Source organism: Caloenas nicobarica, chromosome 11 (assembly GCF_036013445.1).
Source record: "Caloenas nicobarica isolate bCalNic1 chromosome 11, bCalNic1.hap1, whole genome shotgun sequence".
NCBI classification, from domain to species: domain Eukaryota; kingdom Metazoa; phylum Chordata; class Aves; order Columbiformes; family Columbidae; genus Caloenas; species Caloenas nicobarica.
In genome coordinates this window covers 5,914,410-5,939,319 of record NC_088255.1, presented here as the reverse complement: position 1 = coordinate 5,939,319, position 24,910 = coordinate 5,914,410, and the positions used below count along the sequence as shown (strand labels likewise).

General features: G+C 38.6%; 2 protein-coding genes across 4 annotated transcripts in view; both read right to left on the bottom strand.

The window, feature by feature from the left end:
- Positions 1-1,878, bottom strand: part of STAB1 (stabilin 1) — a 58,863-nt gene extending 56,985 nt beyond the window's left edge. The window contains exons 1-2 of one of the 2 annotated variants that reach the window (XM_065642988.1): positions 1,750-1,878; positions 525-677 (exon numbers count right to left, since the gene is read on the bottom strand). In XM_065642988.1, the coding sequence (XP_065499060.1) occupies positions 525-677; positions 1,750-1,878 (282 nt within the window). The remainder of the gene's footprint in view (positions 1-524; positions 678-1,749) is intronic. The other variant, XM_065642991.1, reaches the window with a different exon arrangement.
- A 6,700-nt stretch (positions 1,879-8,578) lies between these two features.
- NISCH (nischarin) overlaps positions 8,579-24,910 on the bottom strand; it is a 31,587-nt gene continuing 15,255 nt past the window's right edge. The window contains exons 8-21 of one of the 2 annotated variants that reach the window (XM_065642505.1): positions 24,379-24,531; positions 23,076-23,144; positions 22,434-22,619; positions 22,101-22,229; positions 21,554-21,667; positions 20,628-20,736; positions 17,921-18,042; positions 17,005-17,060; positions 15,195-16,502; positions 14,381-14,555; positions 13,011-13,164; positions 12,288-12,416; positions 11,191-11,352; positions 8,579-9,969 (exon numbers count right to left, since the gene is read on the bottom strand). In XM_065642505.1, the coding sequence (XP_065498577.1) occupies positions 9,341-9,969; positions 11,191-11,352; positions 12,288-12,416; positions 13,011-13,164; positions 14,381-14,555; positions 15,195-16,502; positions 17,005-17,060; positions 17,921-18,042; positions 20,628-20,736; positions 21,554-21,667; positions 22,101-22,229; positions 22,434-22,619; positions 23,076-23,144; positions 24,379-24,531 (3,495 nt within the window). In that variant the 3' untranslated portion in view covers positions 8,579-9,340. Of the gene's footprint in view, positions 9,970-11,190; positions 11,353-12,287; positions 12,417-13,010; positions 13,165-14,380; positions 14,556-15,194; positions 16,503-17,004; positions 17,061-17,920; positions 18,043-20,619; positions 20,737-21,553; positions 21,668-22,100; positions 22,230-22,433; positions 22,620-23,075; positions 23,145-24,378; positions 24,532-24,910 lie in introns of those variants that run through there. The other variant, XM_065642506.1, reaches the window with a different exon arrangement.

Here is a 24,910-nt window from a genome sequence, read left to right as displayed (position 1 = left end):
AAACAAAATTGAAACAAAATGGAAAATACTGCGCACTCCTCACTGAGGAGCTGCTGGGAAATGTACTTGAAACAAAGGTATTTACCCTGTTGCAAAACAACAATTTGATGAGATTTTAAATGTTTTTTCTATACAATTATCCTGGGAACTTATAGACCTGTCCTGCCAGATGCTAAGCTCCCATCACATGTACAGAAAATAGCAGAAGATGCTAAGTGTATTCCTTTCATATTACTACTTTCATATTCAGTGCTGAATATAAACACAAATTTAATCTGATCTAAAACTCAAGCAGCTCCTTTCAACCTTATTTTTAGTTCCTCAGTTTAGACTACACACATACCCACACACAAGCAGAGAAGATACCTTACAGTCCTCAAGTTTAATTATAGATGTTATTCTGCATGTAACTAACTAAACGTAAATGGAAAAAGGAATTTTGGGGAGGACTACTTCATAACGTGCAACCGTATAAATAAGAAGAACTTTTCAACGAACGTTTAAACAAAGACTCGCAGACTTACCCTCTGACTCTGGCAGTCAGCTGTGGGAGTGAAGCACGCTGCTAAGAAGAAAAACAGCAATCCAGGAGGACGCATCTTCATGCTTTTACAGGCAGGACCCTTTCCACAAAAGGGGTGGCAATAGAGGCTGCGATTTCTGTAAGATAAGACCGCCTACTAAGAATCAGATCCAAGATAAACCAGAGGTTAAAAGTAAACAGGGAGAGAGCATTTTCGCACTGTGCTCTTTGGCTGCAAAGCCTTCAGAAGTGGATCTGCTACTTCCAGCGTTACGTCTGAATCAATACCACCACTTTTTTCTTTCTTTTCTTTTTTAAAGTGCACAAGCAGAACTCCTTACTAAAAGGTTTACTCAAAACAGGAACATCTACGGATTTCCTCTTACATATCAGTTCAAAACAGAAGGAAGGAAATCCTTAGTTTTCAACTAATTGGAATGAAAAGCGGTTAACTGTATGCTTAACTGAAGGCAAATCCAATCGGGAAACTTAAGTACCATGAATTCATGAAAGGTAAATTAATTTCCTTTTACCACTAACGTTAATATGTCCACAACAACTCAAACAAAAGGTAGATCTGACCATTACCTATCCCAAAGTATGCACGAACAAAGCAATGCGAGCGATGTGCTGTGCTTCAGAGCAATAATGTAAGCACATCCCATCAATCAATCAAGCACTTTGGGTAGGCTTTGATATTTATTTAAAATATTTGAGTTTCTCAGCAAGCAAAACATCACATTTTGCAGGTGCTATGGCAGCAGTGGCAAAATACATCATTTTCCAAACACTCTGCTGACAGCTTGATGAATCCAAGGAGCACTTCCATAGCACTCAGAATAGGAAACTCCCAAAATGGGATTAAAAAAATACATGCTAGCCCGAGGTACGGTCTGCAATTGAATTTCTCATTTTGAACATTAAAAACAACCAAGAATTTATTATTGACAGATTTTATATGGACTTTGTCTCCCCACGCTGCCAAGAGAAGCCACTGTACTGAGCAGTCTAAAGACTGCTGCTGTTGGTAACAAATCCTACTAAGCAACGAGGTATCTTCTCATTTTTGAGCCATTAATAGTACATGAAGGTGTCTAAATGAAACCAGGATAGGAAACTGCTCTTGTGCTTATGTAAATATTTGAGCGCATTAATATTCTTTTGTCTCCCCCTCCTCAAAAACACACATACTAACATATAAAGTATATTAGAACTGCTGTACTTACTAGTGCCGTTAGTTGTGCTTTAGCTCTTCCTCCATCCCCCAGAGACAGCCAGCATGATGAACAGCAAAGCACTATTATATATCCATGAACAGGAAGCAGATAAGGCACACACCATCCACGGCGACCCATGTGAGAGGCACCAGCCCACAGCTCAATCTGACGACTCAGCCCGCTTGTCCTGCTCCAGGACAACTGCAGCTCTGGGACAGCCACTCTGGCAAGGTCAGAGGGCTCGCACAGCTCTGGAAACCATTTGGTACCCTGCAGATCTGTGAAAGGACGTAGAGACAACATAGCTCGGACCAGTTCTCGTGGGATGGCAGTCGCAAAGGGACAGTGGGGACATTCTTGTAGAGGGGGACATTAGTATGGAAGCTGTACAATGCTTTGTTTACCTACAGTCATGGTACTAGACTGCCCGTGTAAGCAGAATGAACCTGCTCCTCTGCTCCATGCTACCTGATAGGTGTACACAGCTAAACCAGGCAGCCCAGAAGGATGCTGAGCACTTGTTGATGGTCTTCTGAGCGCTGGCTATATGACATAGGGATTAAGTTGCCAGTACTGGGCATCCGCAGATAGCTGATAAGCTTTTAAGATGAAAATAGCTTACCCTGAGGCACTGAAGAGGCAGGGGGATCTTTTAATGAACCTTCAGACCATTTTCCCAATGGCTGAAACACTGAAAACAGTACGGGGGAAAAAAGACACACAAAGACTGATTCCGAGGCTTTCCAGGGCTGCTTATCGTCACTGCATCTGAACTACTGAAAGGAAACTAGGAAAGGAAGGGAGAGAAAGGCTTGGTAAAATTCTTGTCTGAATGAAATAAATCAGATTCACAGTATCATCAACAGGTTCACAGCCAGCTTTCTTATCTGATCATAACTCATTTAAAGACAAGCAATACAACAGCAATATACAGGCTAAAATCGTAAACACTGAGTACTGCCACTGTACAGTAGCAGAGCATAAACTGAAAAATGAGAAGGTCATCTGTCATCAGATGCTGCTTTCCTGATCAAGCGGCACAGGCAGCGTGTTTCAGTCACTGTGTATGAACTGCTATGAGGGAATGGGAACTTACTTTGTTGGTCACTGCTGCTGGATCTGGAACACCAAAACCTGCATCAACTTCAGATCTGCGTGATTCTGGGCATTAGTAAGAAGGTGAAGTACCAACTGCCTTCAAATTAATGGGTGGCCGAGAGCCATTAATAATGCTCAGTGCACAGCAGAAAGAAGGCAATGTGCTCACAGTGGCAGTATAACCAAAAGTGGCTACACCAACATGGAAACGGGGAGCGAAACTGGCTGAAATGAACACAAATTACTGCTCCACTTACACTGTTCCCATTCTCTTCTGATAGATAGATTCCTCCTAGGCAGATGGATGGATTTTCTCATGGGTGACATAAATAAAAAGCTTATCCCTCAGAGGCAAAATGCATTGGATCAATTTTTTGATTCCACTGTTTTGTCCAACAGCCTTCACAATTGTCAATAAATTAAAAAACCAGTTCCCTCATTTCTATATGAGATCAGGCCATATACATAAGCATCTGCACAAAACATTTAAATCCCACAAAGTCCCACAAAGCAAGATCCTGAGATCTGTCAGAGCATTCAACATCTGATTGCTTCTGAACTGTCAAGAATTTACAGATGAAATACCCAGCGGTGCATTAGGAAAGAATCCATGAGACTTGCTATGTCACCAGCAATTAAAAGCATATGTGAGACAGAAAAACTGGAAAAAACCACCTTCATTAAAGGGAAAATTTATAAGCAAGACTTCTAAGCATCTGATAACAGAGCATGCAAATGGCCCTGTGCAGGCAAAGCAGAAGGATTTCTTTCACGTCCTAGTCCATGTTTGACTGAAACAGGATGGTGCAAATCCAATTTTAAAACATACAGTACGAGTTTTCAGCTGTCAGTGTGTTTATCTGTGAGCTTTAGCATGTGGGCTTTCATTTGTTTTGGAAAGCATGGAGGTTGAATTATCGGTCAAGTGTCTCCTGCCCACACAGCAAAGGTGGCTGGTTTAGCAGTTGAAGTCACAGATGTGGGTCTCAGAAGCATCATCTTCAAATTCTGGCCCCAATACGGGCAACTTCTACAAACTAATAATATTTTACTCTGTAGTCTGAGTCTCCTAAATCATCAGCAGATTGTCGGCAAGCAGCACCAGTACTCAGGATGTTTTCCTCACTCAGTCTTTTTGTTTCATGCATTGACAAAATTTGGTTCCTCTGAAGTAACTTATCTAAGACTTGGTACTTTTTTCTGTGAACACAAACATTCAGAGTTGAGAAACTGCTGGTGAAAACTACTTAACCTGTTCCATGGGGAAAAAAAAATTGTCGCCTGGGTAAAGGAAAAGGGTACAGCTATGAACCCTTCCAGACTCCCTGCCTGTGTCACGCTGCATTTTAAAATGCTGGATCACCAGCCCTCCTCTGTGAAGTGTGTGCAGCCCTGGCTAGCTTGGGCAATTTCCTGCTATTGAAATATTTTGTTTAAGCAATCTTTATAGAAATTACAGAGCCAAGACAAATGATTTACCATCCAGTACGCCATGCCACACAGCCTCTGTGGGAGCAGGGCATTTGATTAGATCCACAGTGAGAAACAGACTCTCACTCCACTCTTCTGGGAAAGAACAGAAAGTCTCTTTGCTCTGAAACGTGTGTTAGAAGGCTGTGGCTCTACAGAGGTACAGCAAAGGATTAAACAGACCAAGCCAGAAGTGCTGGTGTGTAGGGAGACAGCCAGCTGTACCATATGTACTGAACACATCCCTGAGGCTGCTGGTGCAGAGGCTAGGGGACACTTTTTTTTTTTCTTATCAACCTAGAATGAACAGGAATTTAAACGCAAAAAACCTGAAAGGTCACACAGCAAGTAGGAGACTGTTTATCTCACTCTCTCACACATCCAGTGGTCCAATTTTAAGCAGACAGGTAGAGAGAGATAGCTGAGCACGATGTTGTTGTGCAATTCAGGAAGAAATGATCACAGCTGCTCACATCCTGTTCGTTCAAAACTTCGAAAGGGCAGAAGTACAAACGTCTGTACATAAATGCTGTACAGCCTGGCCTATTTATTGCTATTGACCCCCAGTTCCTTTACATATGCTCCTGTAGCAAAAGCAGCTACATATTCCCATCTCTTGGTTTTACTTTTGTATCTTTTACATCTATTAAGCAGTGCCCTGCGATTGTACTGGGAGAGTCAGGCACTAAATTCCTCACAGATATTCAATATGAATTGGATGTCTGAGTAAAACTGTTTGAACAAACGGGCAGAGCTATCAAAACTCGGCACCTGCTCACATCAGCACAACTGTTTTCCCACAGTGGTGCTGCTTATCCTTCACCCACTGTTATCCACAAGGGACAGAAAGAGCTTATAATGTTTGACTTAAGCTATAGCAGACAGTTTGCCAAGGAGTGCACTGAAGCACCTGCCCATGAACAGCATGACAGAAACAAGAGTTGGGATCCCACTATCTCAGCATTTTCAACAACTTTGGAGATGCTGGGAGTTCTCATCATCCTCTCTCAGAGGTCTTAAGTTTCAAAGCATAAGGGCCTAATGAACAGCTTATCAACACCAGCTATTACTCTTTATGCACCTATTCACACAGGTTTTTTCCAGCGTTGGCCACAGCCTTTCTTTAGCACCTTCTTATTCTAATGAGTTTCATATCCTCCCTTTTTCCACATCAGTTTTTAGCTTACCAAGTTACTAAATGCTTTTCATTATCGGGTAAACAGCAGGAAACAGCAGTCTGCAGTCTGTCTGCTGAGCCACAGCTTCACGCTTTTCCTCATGTTGCTGCTTCTCCACCTAAGATTTGGTATGTTTGAAGATTAATACTGCAGAGGTAAAACTTTTTGATCATAGAGATTCACGCAGGAAGCAGGGGCATTTTGTGTTACTTGATTTTTTTTTTTTTTTTTTAAAAAAAACCCCCATACTCCTTATCTAAGCTGACAAGAACAGGAAGACAAGTCAGAGGGGCTGATGTAAATCCATCACTGCTCAGTACATGCACAGCCAGGCAGATCACAGCACTGTGGGCACAGGGCAGACAGGATGCAGCCACGCTCCCATTTCTCTCGCAAAGAAAAACACAGTCTAGCTCAGGTCAGCACCTCATTTACTTTCCTTCCTAGTGAAATTCATTTACAATTTTTCAATTGTAAAGCAAGGAAAGTTTTAAAACCTTTGGGCAGACCCTCAGCAGATGACACTGAACACGACAGCCTGGGTCCTCCTGGCACACACCTACATCAGCTGCACGGCCAGATCAAGCAAGTCTAGGATGGTTTAGGAGATACTTTCCTGAATGAGGTCTCCCCACCTGCCTAGACATGCATCTGGTCATAACTTTAACTACTTAGATACTGTCTTAATGCTGAACAAGGGTTGGAAGCTGTAAAAGATTTGAGTATAAAGGATTACTAAAGAGAAATACACATGCAGGGCTTCATAGCACTCTTGCAAAATGAGAGGTAGAAATCATGACTTTTATTTGACCACAAATGCTGACAAAGCTACTTCGTTTTGCAGAACTTTCTGTAGAAACATTGTGGAAAGCTGAGAAATCTCTATGAAATGAAACAATCATAAAGTTCAAGATTAGGTATTTTGCATTTTCAATGAAAACGCATTTAAATAAATGCCTATATTTAAAAATAAGATTATATTAGAATTAAAGACAATAGGCTGGTGCCGAGGAATGACAATAAACAAAATTTTTCAGCTTAACATTGCACTTAAATGAACAGAAATTGGTACCCACAAAGCACCGTAACACCAGCAGGTTTTAACATGGGCAAAAGAGCAGGGGATCAGATATCTGGTGGCAGAGAAGAGGGAATTATTGTTTTGGCTTTGTGTTTTTTTTCTTTTCCCCCAGGTAAAAATGAAAAAGAGCTAAAATATCAGGGAAAAACTTTACTTTGCACAGCCCATGCCTTACCTGGCAAAGTACAAGATATCTTTTATTGAAAAAAATGCCCTGAAGTAAACAATTCTGATGGCACCATAGAAGAGATACTAAATTGAAGAATCAAGAAATACTGCAGTATGTATCTTAAGAATTATTGAACATTTTGTTAATCTTAAGATGTGATCAGTGTTTATGAAGATCTCAAGGGAGAATTGTACCCGCTTCCTAAATTAATTATCTGATCCAAAGGGAGAGATTGTTTTAATAGCTGTGGACTTAAAATAATGTCAAGTTTAATCACAGCTGTGTTCTTGCTGCAATAAAATCTGAAAAGAGACTTTGACAGTTCAAACTATATAACAAGCAGGGGGGTTTCCTTGCTTGTTCTAATACATGATTCTATGATATGCACTAGCGTGCTGAAATACATTTGAGCAGTTGGGTTTTACAAAGGACGCTTAAAAACAGAACTCAGGTCTATCTCAAGCACAAAGCATCCCCCAGGACAGGCCTTACAAATAAGACAGAAGCAGGGTTGATTTATCCAGAAACAATGACAAGTATAACACCCAGTATAAAAGGCCATGATATTTCTTCATGCTGGCTCAAACCCTAGGCATCTCCAAAGGACTTATTACAGATTACCTCTGCATTCACTTAAACCAATAACTATATTTGTAAATGATCTGTTCATTTGCTAATATCTCAAATGCTGGCAGATCAGACTATTCAAGTTGCCACAGGCTCCTCTTAAGTGCTAACCTATGAGAATTACAAATAAGTGATTAACGGAGTTACTTCAGAGAGAACTAATGAAGACCTAAGCTTTTAATTATTTTATCCCTAGGGTTATTTTAGAAGTTAATTTTTTCTACCTAATAACAAAATTAAGGTTAAATGAGAACATAAGTATCCTTGAGACTTCAGGTAAAAGAAGAGCTCTGAAGTACAGTAAAATTTAGTTTTCCCCTAGAGTCTACAGTACCTACCTTAACTGTTCAGTTCAGTCTAAGCTTGAGAGGGGCTCAGTTTCCTCTGCTAAACTGTAACCAGAGCAGCACTCGGGTAAAGCTCCTCACCTCTTTGGTTGTTTAGGGAACCCCACTGCATCCCACAGTACAATTTTGACTTTACCTGCCTGTGTCTTTGTCATCCTTGCACTGACTGCCACATTCCTGGACTCTGGATCCTAAAGAGCAGAGCCAAGCTCCCCATCAGCACAGAATAACCCTCCACGGAATCACCAAATTCCCAGTGCCACTGTGGACTCGCCATTCTCAGAGAAAACTCAAAACTTGTTTGGACCAGACCCTGAGCAATCTGTTTGAAGTCTGCCTTGCTTTGAGCTTGACTGTCAGACCTCCAGAGGTCTTTTCCAACCTAAATTTTTCTGTATTTTTTTTTTTTTAAGGAGCATCAGCTGGCACATATATATCAAAACTGTCCTTCCCTTCTTAATCCCAGTGGACACAAAACAGTCCTTTTTCAAAGTCTCAGTATTTGTCTTCATAACAGTGAGTAGGGATTTTACTGTCATGGGGGAGGGCTAAAACCTCTTGGGCATTGTAATATTCAAGTTAAACATGACAGGTTGGAAAGCAAATCCCTAACATCTCATAGAGAAGCAAAAGTACTTGAAATAAATCCTCAAATTGTGTTTAGAAGCTGCAGATCCTCAGTTTCCATGACTCAGCTCTATTTCTGGACCAGTACAAGCTTGCTAGTGTAGAACAAACTATTTTCTTCTTTCATCTTGCTGCATATTTCACACTTCACAATACACTCTAGGAACATAATATGTGATGCTGAACTGCCATATGGTATCCTGCAAACACAAGATAAACTTGAATAAAGACAAGGCCAAAATAAAACTGTCAAATTACACTTTATTTGTATTGACAAAATAGGCAAAAGAAAGACTTTGTGTTCAGAGATACAAATTCATTATTTGCTGACAAAATGCTCATACTCATGTTGGGTATTTCCCATTTCAGGATGATACTGAGTGGTCTTTAACAGGCAATTCTTTTTTATCCTAGGATAAGGAAAAAGAATGCCCACGAAACTAATTTCATATGACATTTGTAACCTGCTTGTTGCTCAAATTTTCCTGCTAAGTTCATGACTGGCAGCAAATAATTACATTTGGCCTCAAAGAAAAACATATGTAAAACTGTAAGATCATTAAATAATAAGCATTAGCAGCATACCCAAAATACTTCTCATAAAGTACATTGCACTTGAACATACACAAGCATTTACTCTTATTTACAAATTAGAGTTTGTATAGAACAGCAAGACTGATATATACAGAAAAATAGCAGAAACCTTAACAGCCCTAGACGACAGCATATCTCGTGTTGACTCCTTAATTTTTCCATACAGTTTCCCAGGATGTCTCATGATTTTTTCACTATACACTATTGCATAAAAAATAGACTTTACAAGAAGTTCAGTCCCCAGTTAACACTTCAGAATATTTCTACGTACTATTAAATGTTCACTGCACTAGGGAGTAAGGGAGTCCAGGTCAGCTCCTTATTTTAATAAAACAGTACTTGACAGGCGCTATCTAAACACTGTGCTTTACCTTATAATAGACACTGAAATCACTTAGCTGTGCAATAATTACCCAGTGAGTTCCAAAGGCAGTTCCCTACCACACAGGATCTCCCACTGTCTTGCAAGCAGCGAAATTAATTTCTCCCTGCTTTCTGCGCTCGGGATGAAGATGTACCACTGGATCTCTCTGCTCCTGCTGCCTTCTTGTTTAGCATTTCCCTTTAGGGCACTATCAGTTTCTCCAAAGTGATCCAGTGTTAAATTCTGCATCAGATCCTGATTCTGAACATCATCAAACACAAATGTAAGGGCCTGTGGATATGTCTGATAACCCATAAGTACTCTATCTAAATCCCGGATTCGTCTTCCATCTGCAAGCTGATACTTATCTCTCTTTGGTGGTTCCTTAGCAAATTCAGGTAGTGGGTAACTGATATAATCTTCATCAAAGAGGAACAAATCAGAGCTGGTTAATATAAGTGTTTTAGGCTGAAGCAAACTGGTGTTTTGGGCAGACCCTTCGACATGATTTACTTGAAATGCCAACACATACAGAAGGATGTTGAGGGACGGAAGATTAGTCAAACCATCCATCTTCTCTGCCACTAGAAAGGCAAGGTCCCCAATTTCCTCTTCATTTGGATAAATAAATTTTACTCTGCTAGAGTGAATCAGTTCATAATTCTCCATTTTTCCTGCAATAAACATACATTCGTTATACTTCCAATTAGTACTATACAATACTTTCTTAACACATTAGGATAAGCAACAAACTTTGACAGCTGCAAGAATTCAAGTTTTATATCTATTTATACATGGTTTCACTTATTTACAATACTAGAATAATTTTCTTTGGATTGCAGATCTCTACTGGAGTCTCTCTTGCAGTACCAACATACTTTTCTGCAAATTTCTAAGCACATAACTAGTTCAGGGTGACAGCAGAAGAGGCAGAAGGAAATACAGCTGGATCCTCATATCAGAGGTTGTCCACCTCCCTACCAGCTGACGACCTCCCCAGCCACCAGTTCTCAATGCACCAAAAGCATTATCGGATCACTGAACACAAACAAAATCCCTGCTGCTTTTAACCAGAGAGAAAAGGCAGAAATTAAAAACAACAAAAAAGAAAATGACGACTCTACATGAATTGCTTGTATATCCCTGCTCAAATGAGTACATTCCTCTGCTCCATGCTACCTTCTGGAGCAGCAGGAGGTGACACTGCAGACCCTTACTCCTTGTAAGGGTAAGTGCTGAAATACAACATAGCAAAGCTTGAAGGAAGCAAGCCTGCTTTTTTCATACAAATCAATCGGTCTAATAAAAGATTATAACTTCCCATCCAGCCTTGCACTACCCAGGCTTACACAGCTTCTCCTTAAAACAGTAACAATAACAAACATTCCTCAGGAAAACGCCATTTTATTTTATGCCTTCAACCGGCTTCAGAATTCCAAGCAAAAAAGTTTCACCTAATATTAGAATTGAACCTAACACATCTTAAAAAGTCTAGTTTTCACTTCACTACATCCCCACAGAATGACAGGATGCTTTTATTTGACCAAGTGAAGGAAAATGTAACCTTCAGACTTTGTTACTTTCACTGTTCTTCAGTGATATACAAGACTTTATAGGTTAGGCTGAAACTTGCAGTCTACACCACTACATGGCCCAACACACTATATGGGAAGTGCTGTTTCTGCTGGACTCAAGCCATCACTAACTTCACATGCGCAAGACTGTTTATGTTTTAACAAATCTGTTCAGATAAGGCACATGTGAGATAAAGTCAGGGAGTTTGGTTAAAGTATCAACTAGGAAACACTTGATGCATATATTTCCCTCAAAAGAGTTTTTATCAGTATGCTTTAGATGATGCCTAAATAACTCGTGATGTAGAAAAGACCACTTACCCGTGTTTTTACTCCCAAATTCAGAGTAGAAGTCTTTATCTACTGGCTCAGGTGAAGGCGTGCGTGCAAGCAATGACAGAACCGCCATAAGCTGCTGTATGAAGGTATGAGTGTTGTAACTGTCTCTCGTCAGGCAAGTGACTATATGATCTGCAGAGTGTCCTGAAGAGAAGACAGAACATAAACAATTATCACAATTTCTTCACCCAACACACAACTGACACCAAAAAAAGATTTCTTGCAAGGATTGTTTCTCCTGAAAATATGCATCATTATTCAGAAAGCTTTCAAATCCTTGGAAAAGAATATTACAATCGTTACAAATTCTTCAAAAAATGAAGAATATAATTTCTTGATTTAAAATACGATGTACACACCTACAATTTAACTGTTCAACTATTGCTGTACAAGTTCAACCTTATTATCATCTTATTGTTACTATTTATCTTATAGAAAAAAGTGCCTTCAGTTTTCTTTGTGAACTTGTTATATGTAAGGTCACTTCAAATCATTTCCAGAAGGTAGATTTCCTTCCCTGCCCACCATTGAGGTCCCAACACAACAAGAGAACGCTGTAGAACACAGGAATGTCTGACTCACATGTAGTGGGACTCTGAGGTGAAACGCCAGCCCAGAAACTTTACTCATGTTATTTCCATTAAGTTTTAAGTTGACACCATTACCTTTTGTAAATTTTATATCTCTATTTTCTATCCAGAAGTCAACTACCAATTATGCATTTTGCAACATGGGCAGTACCTTGATCTTACTCTTTACTGCAAGCCGAAATCTCAGAACAACAAGTCTTTAGATTTTCCTTTTAATGTGTCATTAAGACAGGACAATTTTCAAAAACACTGGTGGGACCAATTAATTCATTGATATTAAGCTTCCCAGTTACCTCAATTACAAGATGTTGCAAGACTACCATCAGCCTACTGGTACAGCATCACTAGTGTTACACTAACTCAATTTCTTTTAAGCAGCAACAAAATAATATACTCTTCCATCTCACCAATAAAATAAAGAATGGATTTCATCTAAGACTAAACAGACAAAATAGAACTGGAAAAACTTAAAGCACAATATGTACTCACCAGTAATTCGGAAGTATTGGTCAAACAGGCCAACATTTACTGACTGCAGGTCATTAAGTTTTAGCACAAAGCAGCAAGAGAGGTGGAAAGAGCTATTTTCACAATCTGAGTTTTCTTTGTTCCAAAAATCTGTTGAAAAAGGACATATGATAAAGTCAACAGAAAAAAGAATTATTATTCTTCTTTCTGTGAGCATAATTTTTATATTCAAATCTTAGACCTATATCACATCTGAAGGAAGAAATTAAGAAGAAGGTGGGAATAGTGGCTAATGATTTCTCAAGCAAATACAACCACATCTTGTCAGCAGTGTTTCTTGAAGTAGCTGCCACATCTCAGATTTAAATCAACAGATGCATTAACAAGCAACTCAGGTGAATTGAACATACACCATGAGCTGCTTCACCTTTCACCTGCCATCCTGGTTATGAAAGGGCCTTTAGCTGTCCAGATAATGCTAGGGACCACGAAATGACATCTGACAAAAGCATGGGCACAACAGAACAGGGAAAGGTCTGTTTGAGAAGCAGACATGACTCAAGACCCTGTTTCATTGAACATTAAAGCCTCATGTGAGTATTTGCATGCAGCGAACTGTGCCAGCCTTTCCCTCAACTAGGAGGTCCAAGAGTATCGACCAAAACTGGTATTTAAACTGAAGACAAACAGACAGACAGGGATTAAGTTGATAACATTATTAAAAGATGAAAATAGCTATCTGACCTGACTGGTGCTCATCAGCATGAATGAAAGAATCATCCAACAGAAAGTAAATGGCTTTTGTTGAGAGAAGCACACAAGCCATCACTTCCACATTGGGAGTCTTGTAAAACAGAACTGAAGACCACATGAGATGTCTCAACTCTTCATTTTCCACCTAAGATGTAAATTGTATTTCATAAATCACTTGCACGTTTTGATATTTCAGATAGCTTCACCATCTTAGAGGCAACTTTAGACTACTAAAAAAAACCAAACAATTTGAAAATCTGAACATGCTACAGTCAAAGAGCAGACATTCACCTCCAAACTTATTATAACTGCAGCAGCTTTCAGGTAAACACAGGAGCAGTCAACTAAAAATGTCATGTGTTTATGTAAGAAAACCTTTTCTGTTGTGGTTTAATTATTCCTTACTTTCTGACAAAGACTAGAAAAGCTTTTTAGAAAAAAATCTAGTACACAAGAAAAGACTTTCTAGGACAGACACTGCAGACAAAATTTTAATCAAGAGCTGAAAGTGCCTCCAAGCCTCAGCAAGTCTATTAAGCCTTCAGATGCTACTGAAGAGTTGGATACAAAGATCCTTAAGAGAGGACAGAAGCACAGCTTGTCACTACAGCTGCTATTCCACCCAGCATTTTTCCAGCTTCTCACTTGATGAGCTTATTGTGGATCCTCAGATGAGTCACCTGCTTGCTTTATCAGCTTCTCCTGGTGTAAAAAAAGCACAACTTCTAACTTGTGCCTACCTAAAAGCTTTGGAAGTGAGGTAAGGGAATAAAAAAAAAAGTTTCTGTTTCTCAATAAGCTTTTCAATTGACATTTGTACTCAGGCCACAATGACTAATCACTCAAAAAGCCACATCATGAATTTAAGGTAAGATTGGTACTTTTAAATTTGATGTTCCCCACACAGTTTTTCAGAAATTTGGTTTATTTGCTCATTTCTGGAGTATTGACAGACAGGCACATGTGTTGTATTCATGCACCCATATTACACAAAGGAGTTGGGACACATTGATTCAGCTAGATACCATCACAAAATAATTCCACTCCAGTAATTTTCTTTCCTTTTGCCACTTTAAAGAAAAGAGAAACATTATTAGAGTAATCATCTTCAAGACATACACTAATGTACATTCCTGTTCTGCATCAAGGATTCTGAAGACAAATTATGCCTGGCAGGATCCCAGTTGCTGTAGCCAGGAACCCAAAATGGAATAACAAACAGGTTTTTGACCAAAATGCTTCCAGGTTTCGCAGAGCCTAACCCTTGTTTTCAGTTTGATCAGGAACGTTCTTTTTAAAATACTGTCTAGTACTGAAAGGTCACAAGGCATCTTTTCATACCCCTGGGTTAGGCACAATACCTCTGCAATGTTGCCATGGAAAAACTCAACCAAGGCATTTCCCTTCAGCCCAGCCACATACTGCAGAGATGCAGAAACATGAAGGTGAACAGGAATCTGGTTATCTTCTGTTATCTTCTGCATAAGAAATTCAGATGGATATAAAGATGACAGCGTCAGGTGAGGTTTGCAAAAGCTAGAAGAGATCCAGAAAACACATCAACATTTAAGAAATACACAGCTCTTCCCCTACAAGAATTCATACTTTATATTTCATTCAGAAATTAGGAACAGGCAACTTCTATTCTTAATAGTTTAAATTATTTCTCTTGAGCATAGCTGTCAATCTGCCATGACCTCAGCCTGCAAGCACATGAAATAGGAAGTCTCCTTCCATAAGAAAATACAAGGTGTTTCAAAAAGATGGACCCAACTTCAAAGCTGTGTGTTTCACAAGAGCAACATGTTACAATTACACAAAAATTTATCTAGCAGTAATCTAGCAGTTATCATTTGAAACTCTGTGCCCCGACCTTTCAAGTGGTAAGAGTTTCATTCATGGGCAGTTTGTGGTTGTAGATACAATGATTTCAAATTGGGTCCATCTTTTTGAAACACCCTGTACATTTTATGTTACAATGATAAAACTAAACAGAAAAAGGTAGACAGGTACAGGCTAACCATTCACACGTACTACAGACTACCAGAACGAAAAAGTACTTCATCAACAGTAAAGGCCAAAACCAATTACAATGACAACTGCAAACGCACTGGCTAGGCCACATTAACTTCAGCACAGTGCAACAGACTGGGGAAAATTTATGGCAATTGTTACCTTGCTGACTGACCATGTCTGTTTGCCTCCACAACGTGATTTCTTACAGCATCTGATTTGCTTGAAGCTTTGAAAATAATAATAGTCTTCACATCCTGCAGGAGTGTCCTTAAAAGACTGTAGATTCTTAGGAAGTGGAATTTCTCATGAGGTAGAATGAACACTGCTGTAACAAATCTGTATCCAACGAGCAACTCCAGCACATGCCCATCTGAAAATGAACCCTTCTGCTGGATGGATCCATGAGTCGGATGCAACACAAGAGATGCTAACGGAATCCTACTCAGCTTAAAAACACTTCCCAACTCTTCTGTGCCCACCCATTTACCTGGCAGTAAACTGAAATCCACCTTTACTATGTACAAATGCTGGGGTGTTAGAAATATCCAACATGGATGGACAACACAGGGACCATGGTCAGAAGACTTATACACTGAAGAATAAAGTGCAGAGCACAAAACATTTTTGGACCGTTCTTTGCTATTGCCAGCTGACTCTGGCCGATGCAAGATTTTCTGAACATTGGTTTTATTCCCACAAACAAGATATGTTGGGAAACAACCTTTTATTTCAACATCTTCTGCCGAAATGCAATTCAATTCCATAAGCTGACCGAGAAATGTCTGGAGGTTTGCTTTTCCACAGTACAACGTGGAGCTTGGTAACACTGACATGTGGTGTTGCGAGTAACATGTGTGTAAACAGGAATAAAAGTCTTGAAGATTCTGGAAGTCCGAAACAATAAACAAGCAGTTGTCACTGGTTTTCACCTTCAGTGTTAAACAGATTTCTGGCAGGAGAAAGCCAAATTCTGTTAGATCAGTATACGGAAAACACAGCATCAATTTCAAGGCAGAAGGGATGTGCTGGCATTTTCCTCTCAATTCCTGATGAGGAATCTCAAACACAGCTAGCATATCATCAGTCAAAACCAAACAGGAAGCAAACTGCCTGAGTCCCTTATGAATGTGAATGGAAAAACTCCAGAGAATTTTGACTATGTCAACACTCTCCACTGGGATGCTGTCGGATGACCGAGTAGTGCTGAACTCACAGGTCTGATCTCCTTCGTGAAGTCCCATTTCAAAATACCCATCTTCTTTGTCTATGGTTCTGGAATCATCCAGAGGGCTTCCCTTGTTCTCTGTGAAGGAGGGGGGAGATCTCTGCACAGTCTGCACTATCAAGGCAGAAAGGTGCTGGACAAAATCTTGGTTTGTGGCAGTGTATGACATACAATTAAAAGGCAAGATGACTGTGTTACAGGGGTCAGGCACCACACAGTGTTCTTCCTCTGAATGATCCGAACTTCAAAAGAGGTAAAAAGCCACAGTGAGTACAAGCTTGAGTTTAAAACCAGTCATAGCTACCTACAATTCATGGTGCTGCTTTTCAGAACTTTGGAGGTTACTCTTGTTACTACAGTTAAGTCAGTGTAATTTTGTAAAACATCTTCGTACTGCACACAGCCAATGATTTTAAAGGCTTGTGGCATGTAATTCTATAGAATGTAAAATCTAAAAAGTTTAACTTATCTTTCACTTCCCAACCTCAATAAGTATATCCTTATGAGTTAAAGCACTTTACAATACAGCTATTGCTAGTTTTCAAACTACCAACTGCATTCCAGGGTTCAAAGGTTAAAACCACTATACCATGAAACTGATTTTGGTTCAAAAAAACCCCACAGAGGCAGCATACAATGAACAAGACTGATTTGCCTTAAAGGCCAGGCTTAAAAATGCAGCATCCAGTGTTATTATCCAAAAGCTAGCAAAGATTTCAACGAGAACTTATATGACTAGCTTACCACATATGATGACTACTGCCATACTCTTCACATGAATCCAATAGAGAGGCAGGTGCCTAAGGAGAAGAAAACATCAGGAGGCTCTCAACTACTTCCAGCTGCTGACAGACTTCAGCATACATGAAAAACAAAGTTAATGTTGGCTCCCACTTTTTAAAGTTGGCCAACTCACTGCAGAGTCCTGCCTGTTGTAGCAGCTGTCCTTTGAGGATCCTCAAATCTGTTTACTTCAGGTTGGGCATTCAATTAAGGCAGGAAAACAATCAACTGCTGCTGACTTGAGAACAGATCCAACCTGTGACCCCCAGACATTCCAGCACACTACAAATTTTTACTGAAGCGAGACAAAAAGTTAAAGGAACTTGACAAACACCAACTACACTGGTTGCAAAGGAAGAGATTCCCTCAAGTCTTGCTCTCTCATTCCTTGAAGCCATGCATATGAAGAGTGTTTCCAAAATAACAAATGAAATCACAATCCAGAAGTTAACAGCAGGAGTTTGAAGGAGACAAATTAAGGCCATTACCTATGGACAAGGAGAATGTTCATCAACTCTAATAGCAAGAGAATTGCCTTCCAAAAACTGGTATTTTAATAAGCTAAGATAGAAGTCTTACACTCAGTATCTATGTGGATATTAAATGACGTGATACAAATACTGTGTAAATGTTTCAAAGTCATGACAGTGACAACAATTCTCTGCAACTCTGGTAGACTTGGACTATGCATTTCATTTACGTGGTGGACTAACCCCTTCACTCAGATTTGGGGCTACCTCCTTTTCCATTGTAATAGCTCTGAGAATCAAAAAACCTTTGCAACAGATTACTATGATAACAGAAGGTTAGTAACAGAAATTAGCTTGCAAAAACACTTTAAAAAATACCAAAAAATAAACAGAAGGATGGCAGTTACCTGATTTTTACATGTGGAGTCCGGTATTTCAAAGCATCTCTGGGGAACTGTATGGTCTGTAGGAGTCGAACCACTGGATTGCAAAAAATTGCTGGCTAGGATTGCTTCTTCACAAATTATTTCTAGAACAAATATAAACAGCTGTTAAAATCAGTGAACTAAAACCAAAATTCATGTCTAATAGTATCTGCCAAGTGGAAGTAAAATTCTATAAGTCAAGATCTGATCATAAATCTTTAAAGATAAAGGATATCTTCACATAGTAGTCAGGACAAAACAAAAGCAGGTACAATTTTAGTTTAATTACAGAAGTATCTTTAACTGCACTAAAAGTTGCATTAAAGACTGCTAAAGCTCATTTTTCAAGCTAACAATCAATTTAAATCTCAACATCTGATGTAAGAATTCTTCACATTTAGTTTTAACAGAACTAGTCAGTTTTATTAACACTAATACTTATTTTTACCAAAACATTGCCAAGCTGGCAAACAAACACAGCAAAGCACTCTTTATAAACTTCGTAGCATTCTCGCAAACTTCTGTAGGCTTCAAGTGAGCAAGTATAATATCTGTGTAAAACCTTCAAACCAGACTCAGAAGGTCAAGTCCCTCAAATGCCACTCAAGACAATTATCTCACCTTATCTGGAACCTTTTTGAAGGTTTGAAGCTGAATCACCAGTAAAAACTTACCATGAGTGCACACAGGCCAACATTCTCGGGGACATTTCGCTTTTTGCTTGTTTGATATTCACAGTATTGCATTGATATAATAGAGCTAATCAATTTTCGGTATTACCACTAAGCCAGTCAGCTCAAGTATATGAATGTATAAAATAACAGAATTGCAGTATGGATATGCTTCTGGCTTGAGCATAAAAACTCCTGCCTGAATCCTCCTGAATTGATGGTAAAGTTTAGTAGATTACATTAAACCATCTCATAGCCAGAGGAAACACAAGAGGTATTTATTACTTTAACAAAATACTGTGTTAGCAAGAAGGAAACTCAAATTGACAGGAAAACCAGAACATGACAGCATTATTTTTGGTTTTCTGTTTCCTATATAAATATTTAATCTTTTTCCATAAGCCATTTACCAGTGACATTTAATTTGAATAATATGTTACGGAAACAGATGGTGTCTAGAAAAACTGCGGAGAAAGCAATTCACAGAAATAGCATAGCAGGAAATTAATTCCATTATTCACGATTTAAGGTCTAACAATAAATCTAATTGCCTAGCATATTTCCATTTTTTAAAGGATTTCTCAAAATCAGTATTCTGAAAAGAATCCTTGATAGCTATATGAGAAATAGCCTGCCCTAGTCTTCATTTTCCCACTATTTATAAAAGCCTTCCCCAAGATTCTACTAAAGGAACCTTATGGAAAAGGACTACAGCAAATAAACCTTGACTCTTACACCAGCCTTTCTATAAAACTCCCAAGTACTTCAGAAAGATCTAGATTTTCTTGTCTTCTCATTTGCTCTTAAACAATCACTGTAATAGAAAAAGACAAATAACCTTTAAACAGTCACAGTGATTGCTAGCATGCATTTTTACAGCTAGTCCTGTATGAAACTGCAGGGTGTTACATAGACAAATCATGTCAGTCCTGTAACCCAAATGTTTAATACTTTAAAGTAAGAATTGACTTTAAAAAAGGCATTTTATCTGCAGATAAAAGAGTGATCTAGAAGGTTTACAATTGCAAATGAAGTACATAAATAGCAACTAAATCCATATCTAAGTTGCCTGTCCTTAAATTCTGTCAGAACAACTTCCGTTTTATAGACTGAACTAAGAAACCTCTACTGATTTTGCAGAAATCACAGCAATGGACTTTCTTCATAGACCAAGCTTCTCAGACATGTTTCTCTCCCCCATCCACCAGTTAATTGGGAAGACTAGGCTGTTCCACCACAAATTATTGAGAACATAATCCCTGCTCTTTTAAATGGTTATTAAGTCTTCCACTGCTATTCATATCCTACTTCACTTTAAGTTTTCAATTGGGCAAAAGCAAAAAAAAAAAGTATCTTTATAACTTCTCAGTCACAAATGAATATTCACATAAGTCAGTCTTAAGGGCTCCTGCCAAAGATGAAAGACAGGCCAATTCTTTTAAGTGCCTAATGAAACAGGATTGCTTATTTGAAACATACAGTAAAAATAATTTTCAGGTAAGATTCACAGGTGCTGTAGAACACAACAGATGTACTGAAATCACAGGCTCAGCCAGAACACTAATCCCACAACTGTCTTTTACTCATGTCTTGATCTTCCCTCAGGTTTGACAGAAATGCAGCTCTTGCAAAAAAGCAATAATGGAGCATATGCTGCTTGGGCTCACATTTTCCACACCAAGAAGAGGTAGAGATGCAATTTTAAAACATGTCTACACATGCCACATATCTAGACTAGGAGAAGATAACAGTCCTCTGCCTGTGATTTCTGCAGGATGATGCAGTAAAAGAAATCCTGTACCCAAACTTCCACTGCAGTTAATTAACACTACAGTGAACAACAGGTCAGCTTTGCTGATCCACATACAACTTCCACTTCCTAAGCCAATACTAGCAGGTCTTTCTGCTTTGTCTTGATAAGCTCTGTATCCATGCATATAATATTCATGTATATCAATGCAGCTTAGAAAAGCAGAACCAAGAGGCTCAGCCCAGCAGCACGATACATACATGATTACCTTGGCTGGAGCTGACAGGACGAGGCAGAGAGGGAGAGGAAGGACGAACAGTAAGAGAAGAACAGTTTGATTTGGAGCTGGCAGCAGTGAGCCTGGAGTCCTCACTGATCTAATAAAGAAAGTATGCAGTGATTAAAGAAAAAACCTAAATACACAGGACATTAAATCCTGAACTAAAATAAGTCTACACAAACTTTCTCCATTTCAGTAAAAGTGTCAGCTTTTTTTTTTTTTTTGAGGCAGGGGGAGGGGTGTCACATCCACTGAAGTTTCTATTTTCACATTAAGTGGAATTCCACTGAGAATTTAGGAGTCGTTCTGATCACTGACTAATCACTGTATTGACAAAACTAGCAGTGAGTTTCACAAACCACAAGAGAATGAAAAAAGGATTTCTACACTTTAGGGACAGAATAGGTTCTGATAATAAGTTTATTACCAAAACAAGACTAACCAACTACACAGCACACAGACGCACAGGAGAAGGCAAGAAAGATTCAGATTCCTGATTCTTTTCCACCACTAAATACCCACAAGAAGAAATTTTGGGAAAGTCATTTCAGTACCCTGCAGCACAAGCAGAAAAAGAGTCAAATCTCTACAGTACTTGTATAAGGTGTAAAATACAGCTGTTAAGGTCAACTGCGTATTCATTGTGTATACCATTAAGTAATTTTATCTTTTCCTCCCACTTCCTCTCTCCCAGGCCAGAACAAAAAACAAGGTCAGATAATTACTGAAATGACACTGGAAGCTAAACAGGAAAAAGAGGCAACATTAAAGTTCATACCACATTAAAGCACAAAGAAAGCATAAAAACTTTAACGCTAAGGAAAGTTTAATTCTGCTTAGATCTAATTTGTAGAAGTCTTCTTGTAAACTTTTTTACGCAGCACATTCTACTCCTCTCCCAGCACTAAATTCACCTTCTTATCAGAGTTGCTCAGCTTGTATTTCACCTCCTTTGCTTTCTGAATAGCTTTTAGCACTTCCACAGTGTCTAGTTCCTTTTCTGTGGTAACAATGTTATCCAAACAGACCTGGAAAAAAAAATGTTAAAACACCTAAAAATCTTCGAAACAAGGTAGTTCTGCAATTTATTTCTATTAACATAATAATAAAAAATTAGCTTAATGCAAACTATGTGCATTTATCACATTAGACCTTGCTCTAATATGATATTAATTTAATGCAAACTCAGAAGTGCTTGTAAAGTTTTACATCCCTCTAGCAAAACTGTGGGTAATAGTATGTTAATATTGAAACAATGAAGACAGGGTAAACTTCCATTTAGATCCAGGAGCATAGTTGAATAATGTTAATATGCTTTCATTGTCTAAACACCTTGTCCAACACACACTAAACGCTCATCAGGTGTTTAGAATATTCACACTACTTTCCTCATCAGGCTTTAAAAAAAAAAGATCTTTTTTCATGTGCCAGCTTCAGAGGCGTAAGTGCCCTGTGTCTTACCTCTGAGGCCCTGTCCCCAAACTGAGCAAGTACTTTGGTCCGGTAATCAGGGATGATGCTCAACGGATTGCTGGATAAGACCACCTTCTCTAAGCATGGGAGGTTTCCTATATTTTTTACTTCATCAATCTGAAAGTTTTTGAATAAAAGGATTAATAGAGATTGGCTAAATTAAAATGACCATACAGACTGAGCATTTCTTGCATAAGTTACACACATAATAACCAGAAAAAAATCACTACAGCCACTTTTAATTTGCAGTTTCACCCACTAAAAGAAATTGCTTGTGATTTAAAGCACAATTCAGTTTCACACTGAAAAATCAACAGCTACCTGTTCTATTTTGTTGTTGCTCAGGTCCAAGTTCACTAATGAGTACAGTTTGTTAAGACCACACAGCATTTCTAGCTGATTTCCCGCTAAATTCAGAGTCTTGATGTTTCCTAGTTTTGTGTGAACACCTTCTAGAGATGTAAGCTTGTTGTAGGATAAGTCCAGGTGAACAAGGTTGTAAAGATGCTACAAAAGCACAGAAAATCCACGTCAGACACCAATTCATTAAAATTAACGATACCGAAGACACCATATTACGGCTTTGCTCATCTTTTTGTGCAGTATTTTCATGCAGGACACTGCCTAGCATGAAAAACATGACATGAAATTGTCCATTACAGAGGCCTGTAGAATAGGAACTTCCTCAACTGCATTTTTAACAACCCACAGATACAGCTGGCAGTGAATAAATTTAAGAACTAAATGTTGTATGTCAATATTGGCAAAGAAATTAAGATATCCAGAACAAGAAAGAAAAGCGTCATTATAACTTGATGTTATAAAGGATACACCTTTTGGGCTTAAACTATTCTTCAACAGGAAGATGAGCAACAAAACTCTGAAGCAAGAAAATCTATGTTCTAGCATCTCAGGCAGCTGGGGGGTTGGGGCAGGGAAATCACCTTCAAAAGCCCCACTTACCTGTAAATTTTCTACCAGAGACACTCCATTGTGACTCAAATCCAGGAATTCAATCTTCGGAATTAATTTCTAGAAGAGGAGAAAAGTGTGTTAAGTGTGTTTTAGCTTATAAACCAGGCCATACTTCCTCCACTATCAGCTAACCAACATGCAAAGGAAAGTATCATCCAGCACACAGACTCTCTTCTCAACTTTTGGTATTAAAAAAGCATTCCACGTGACCTAGTGCAACAAGAGTTGAATCTTGCTCTTACAAAAAACAGGTTACTCTGAGGAGTATGGTTAAGATTTTAGACACCTTGTTTCTCACTGAAGACAAATAAGCTGCTCCTAGTTTAGCCCCATTATCTATAGATCAAACTTGCTAATAGATGTTTCCATCTTCTATCAAACAGGCATATCTGTGTTACATGGAAACCTGGATAAAGATGACAGTACCAAAAAAAGAGAATAAGTCCAACGATTTGTTTCCATGTTTTGCTTATAGTAGCCAAGCATTACAAGGTCACATAAACATCTTGAAAATGCACTTTAACCCATAAAGCTTTTTATTTTTGGAGGCCTTGAACCTTAAATTGGATGCTGAATTTTGACATCAATATATTCGCATCCACTTCTTTTGGTTGTAATCTCACCAATGATTTGCCTTGTAGTTAAGGCCCAGACTTGGACCTGAAGAATGCTAAGTCAACATTACAAAAAAACCTGAACAAGAAAACTGTGCTCCGAGTCCGTGATCTCTAGTTGAGCTACAGACATAACTATTTCCTGCTTCACAAGAGTAGTTCAAGTAAAAAATTATGTTCATATTTTATGTATGTTCTTGTGGTGAATGCTAATTCTTTTTTTCTTAATAATTGATTTATAAAATGTAATTCTAAGGTACTGGCAAGATATTCCAAATTTTGTTTCCATGCTCTTCATACTGTTTTGATGACAAGAAGGCTTGATAACACTCCAAAGTTGAGCCCAAGAGGTGTTTTGTTCTTTTTTTTTTTTTAACAAAAACTTTAAGTGTCCTAAGGCCAATGCAAATAGTAAAAGTATGTTTCAAAAAGTCAGTGTTTATGCCTGAGTTGCTTACAGAGCACAGAATGACAAACTTTTCTCCTTTAGCCAACAAAATATCAAAGTAGTAAAAGAAAAAAAATCTCCTAAGCATTAATTTAAGTAGCTAACCAACATGCAACTGAAAATCTTTCAGAAAAAAGATCTATAAAGCAAATGCAAAATCCCTGCTGTGTAATGTGCCACAGAAGATCAGTCATACTTTTTTTTCCACAAATGAAAAAATATTTCTTACCACTGAATCATCGATTTGAGAGATGCTGTTGTGACTCATATCCAAAGTTGTTAAAGTTCTCCAAGTTGGGATAACTGCTGTCACTGGACAACTTGAAGTTGCATCCTCTGGCTCCCACTGATCAAACTCAGAGGCCTCAGGCACTAGGATTTCCTATTTAAGACAAGCACACTAAAATATTATGCTTACATCTTCAGTGGAAGCTAATAGCAAACAATCCAAACCACCTTATATTAACAAGCTTAGAAATCTTCCTTGCTTATCACCTATATTAATGATGTAGGTCTTAAAATCTGAGCTAACTGGGTCGGAATTATTTTATATCTACAAGGAGGGAGTTCCAGCACCAGCAGCTGATCCGAACTGGAGAAAGAGAAGGAACAATAAAGGGACTGTGAAGGTTGTGCTACCAGATACCCATTGCCAAATCAAAGCCCAGAGAAAAAATAAGACAAATGCATTCAGTTCTGGATAAATAACAGAAACATACATTCCAATAAAAGCATCAGAAATGTCCCTGTGAAGAGACACA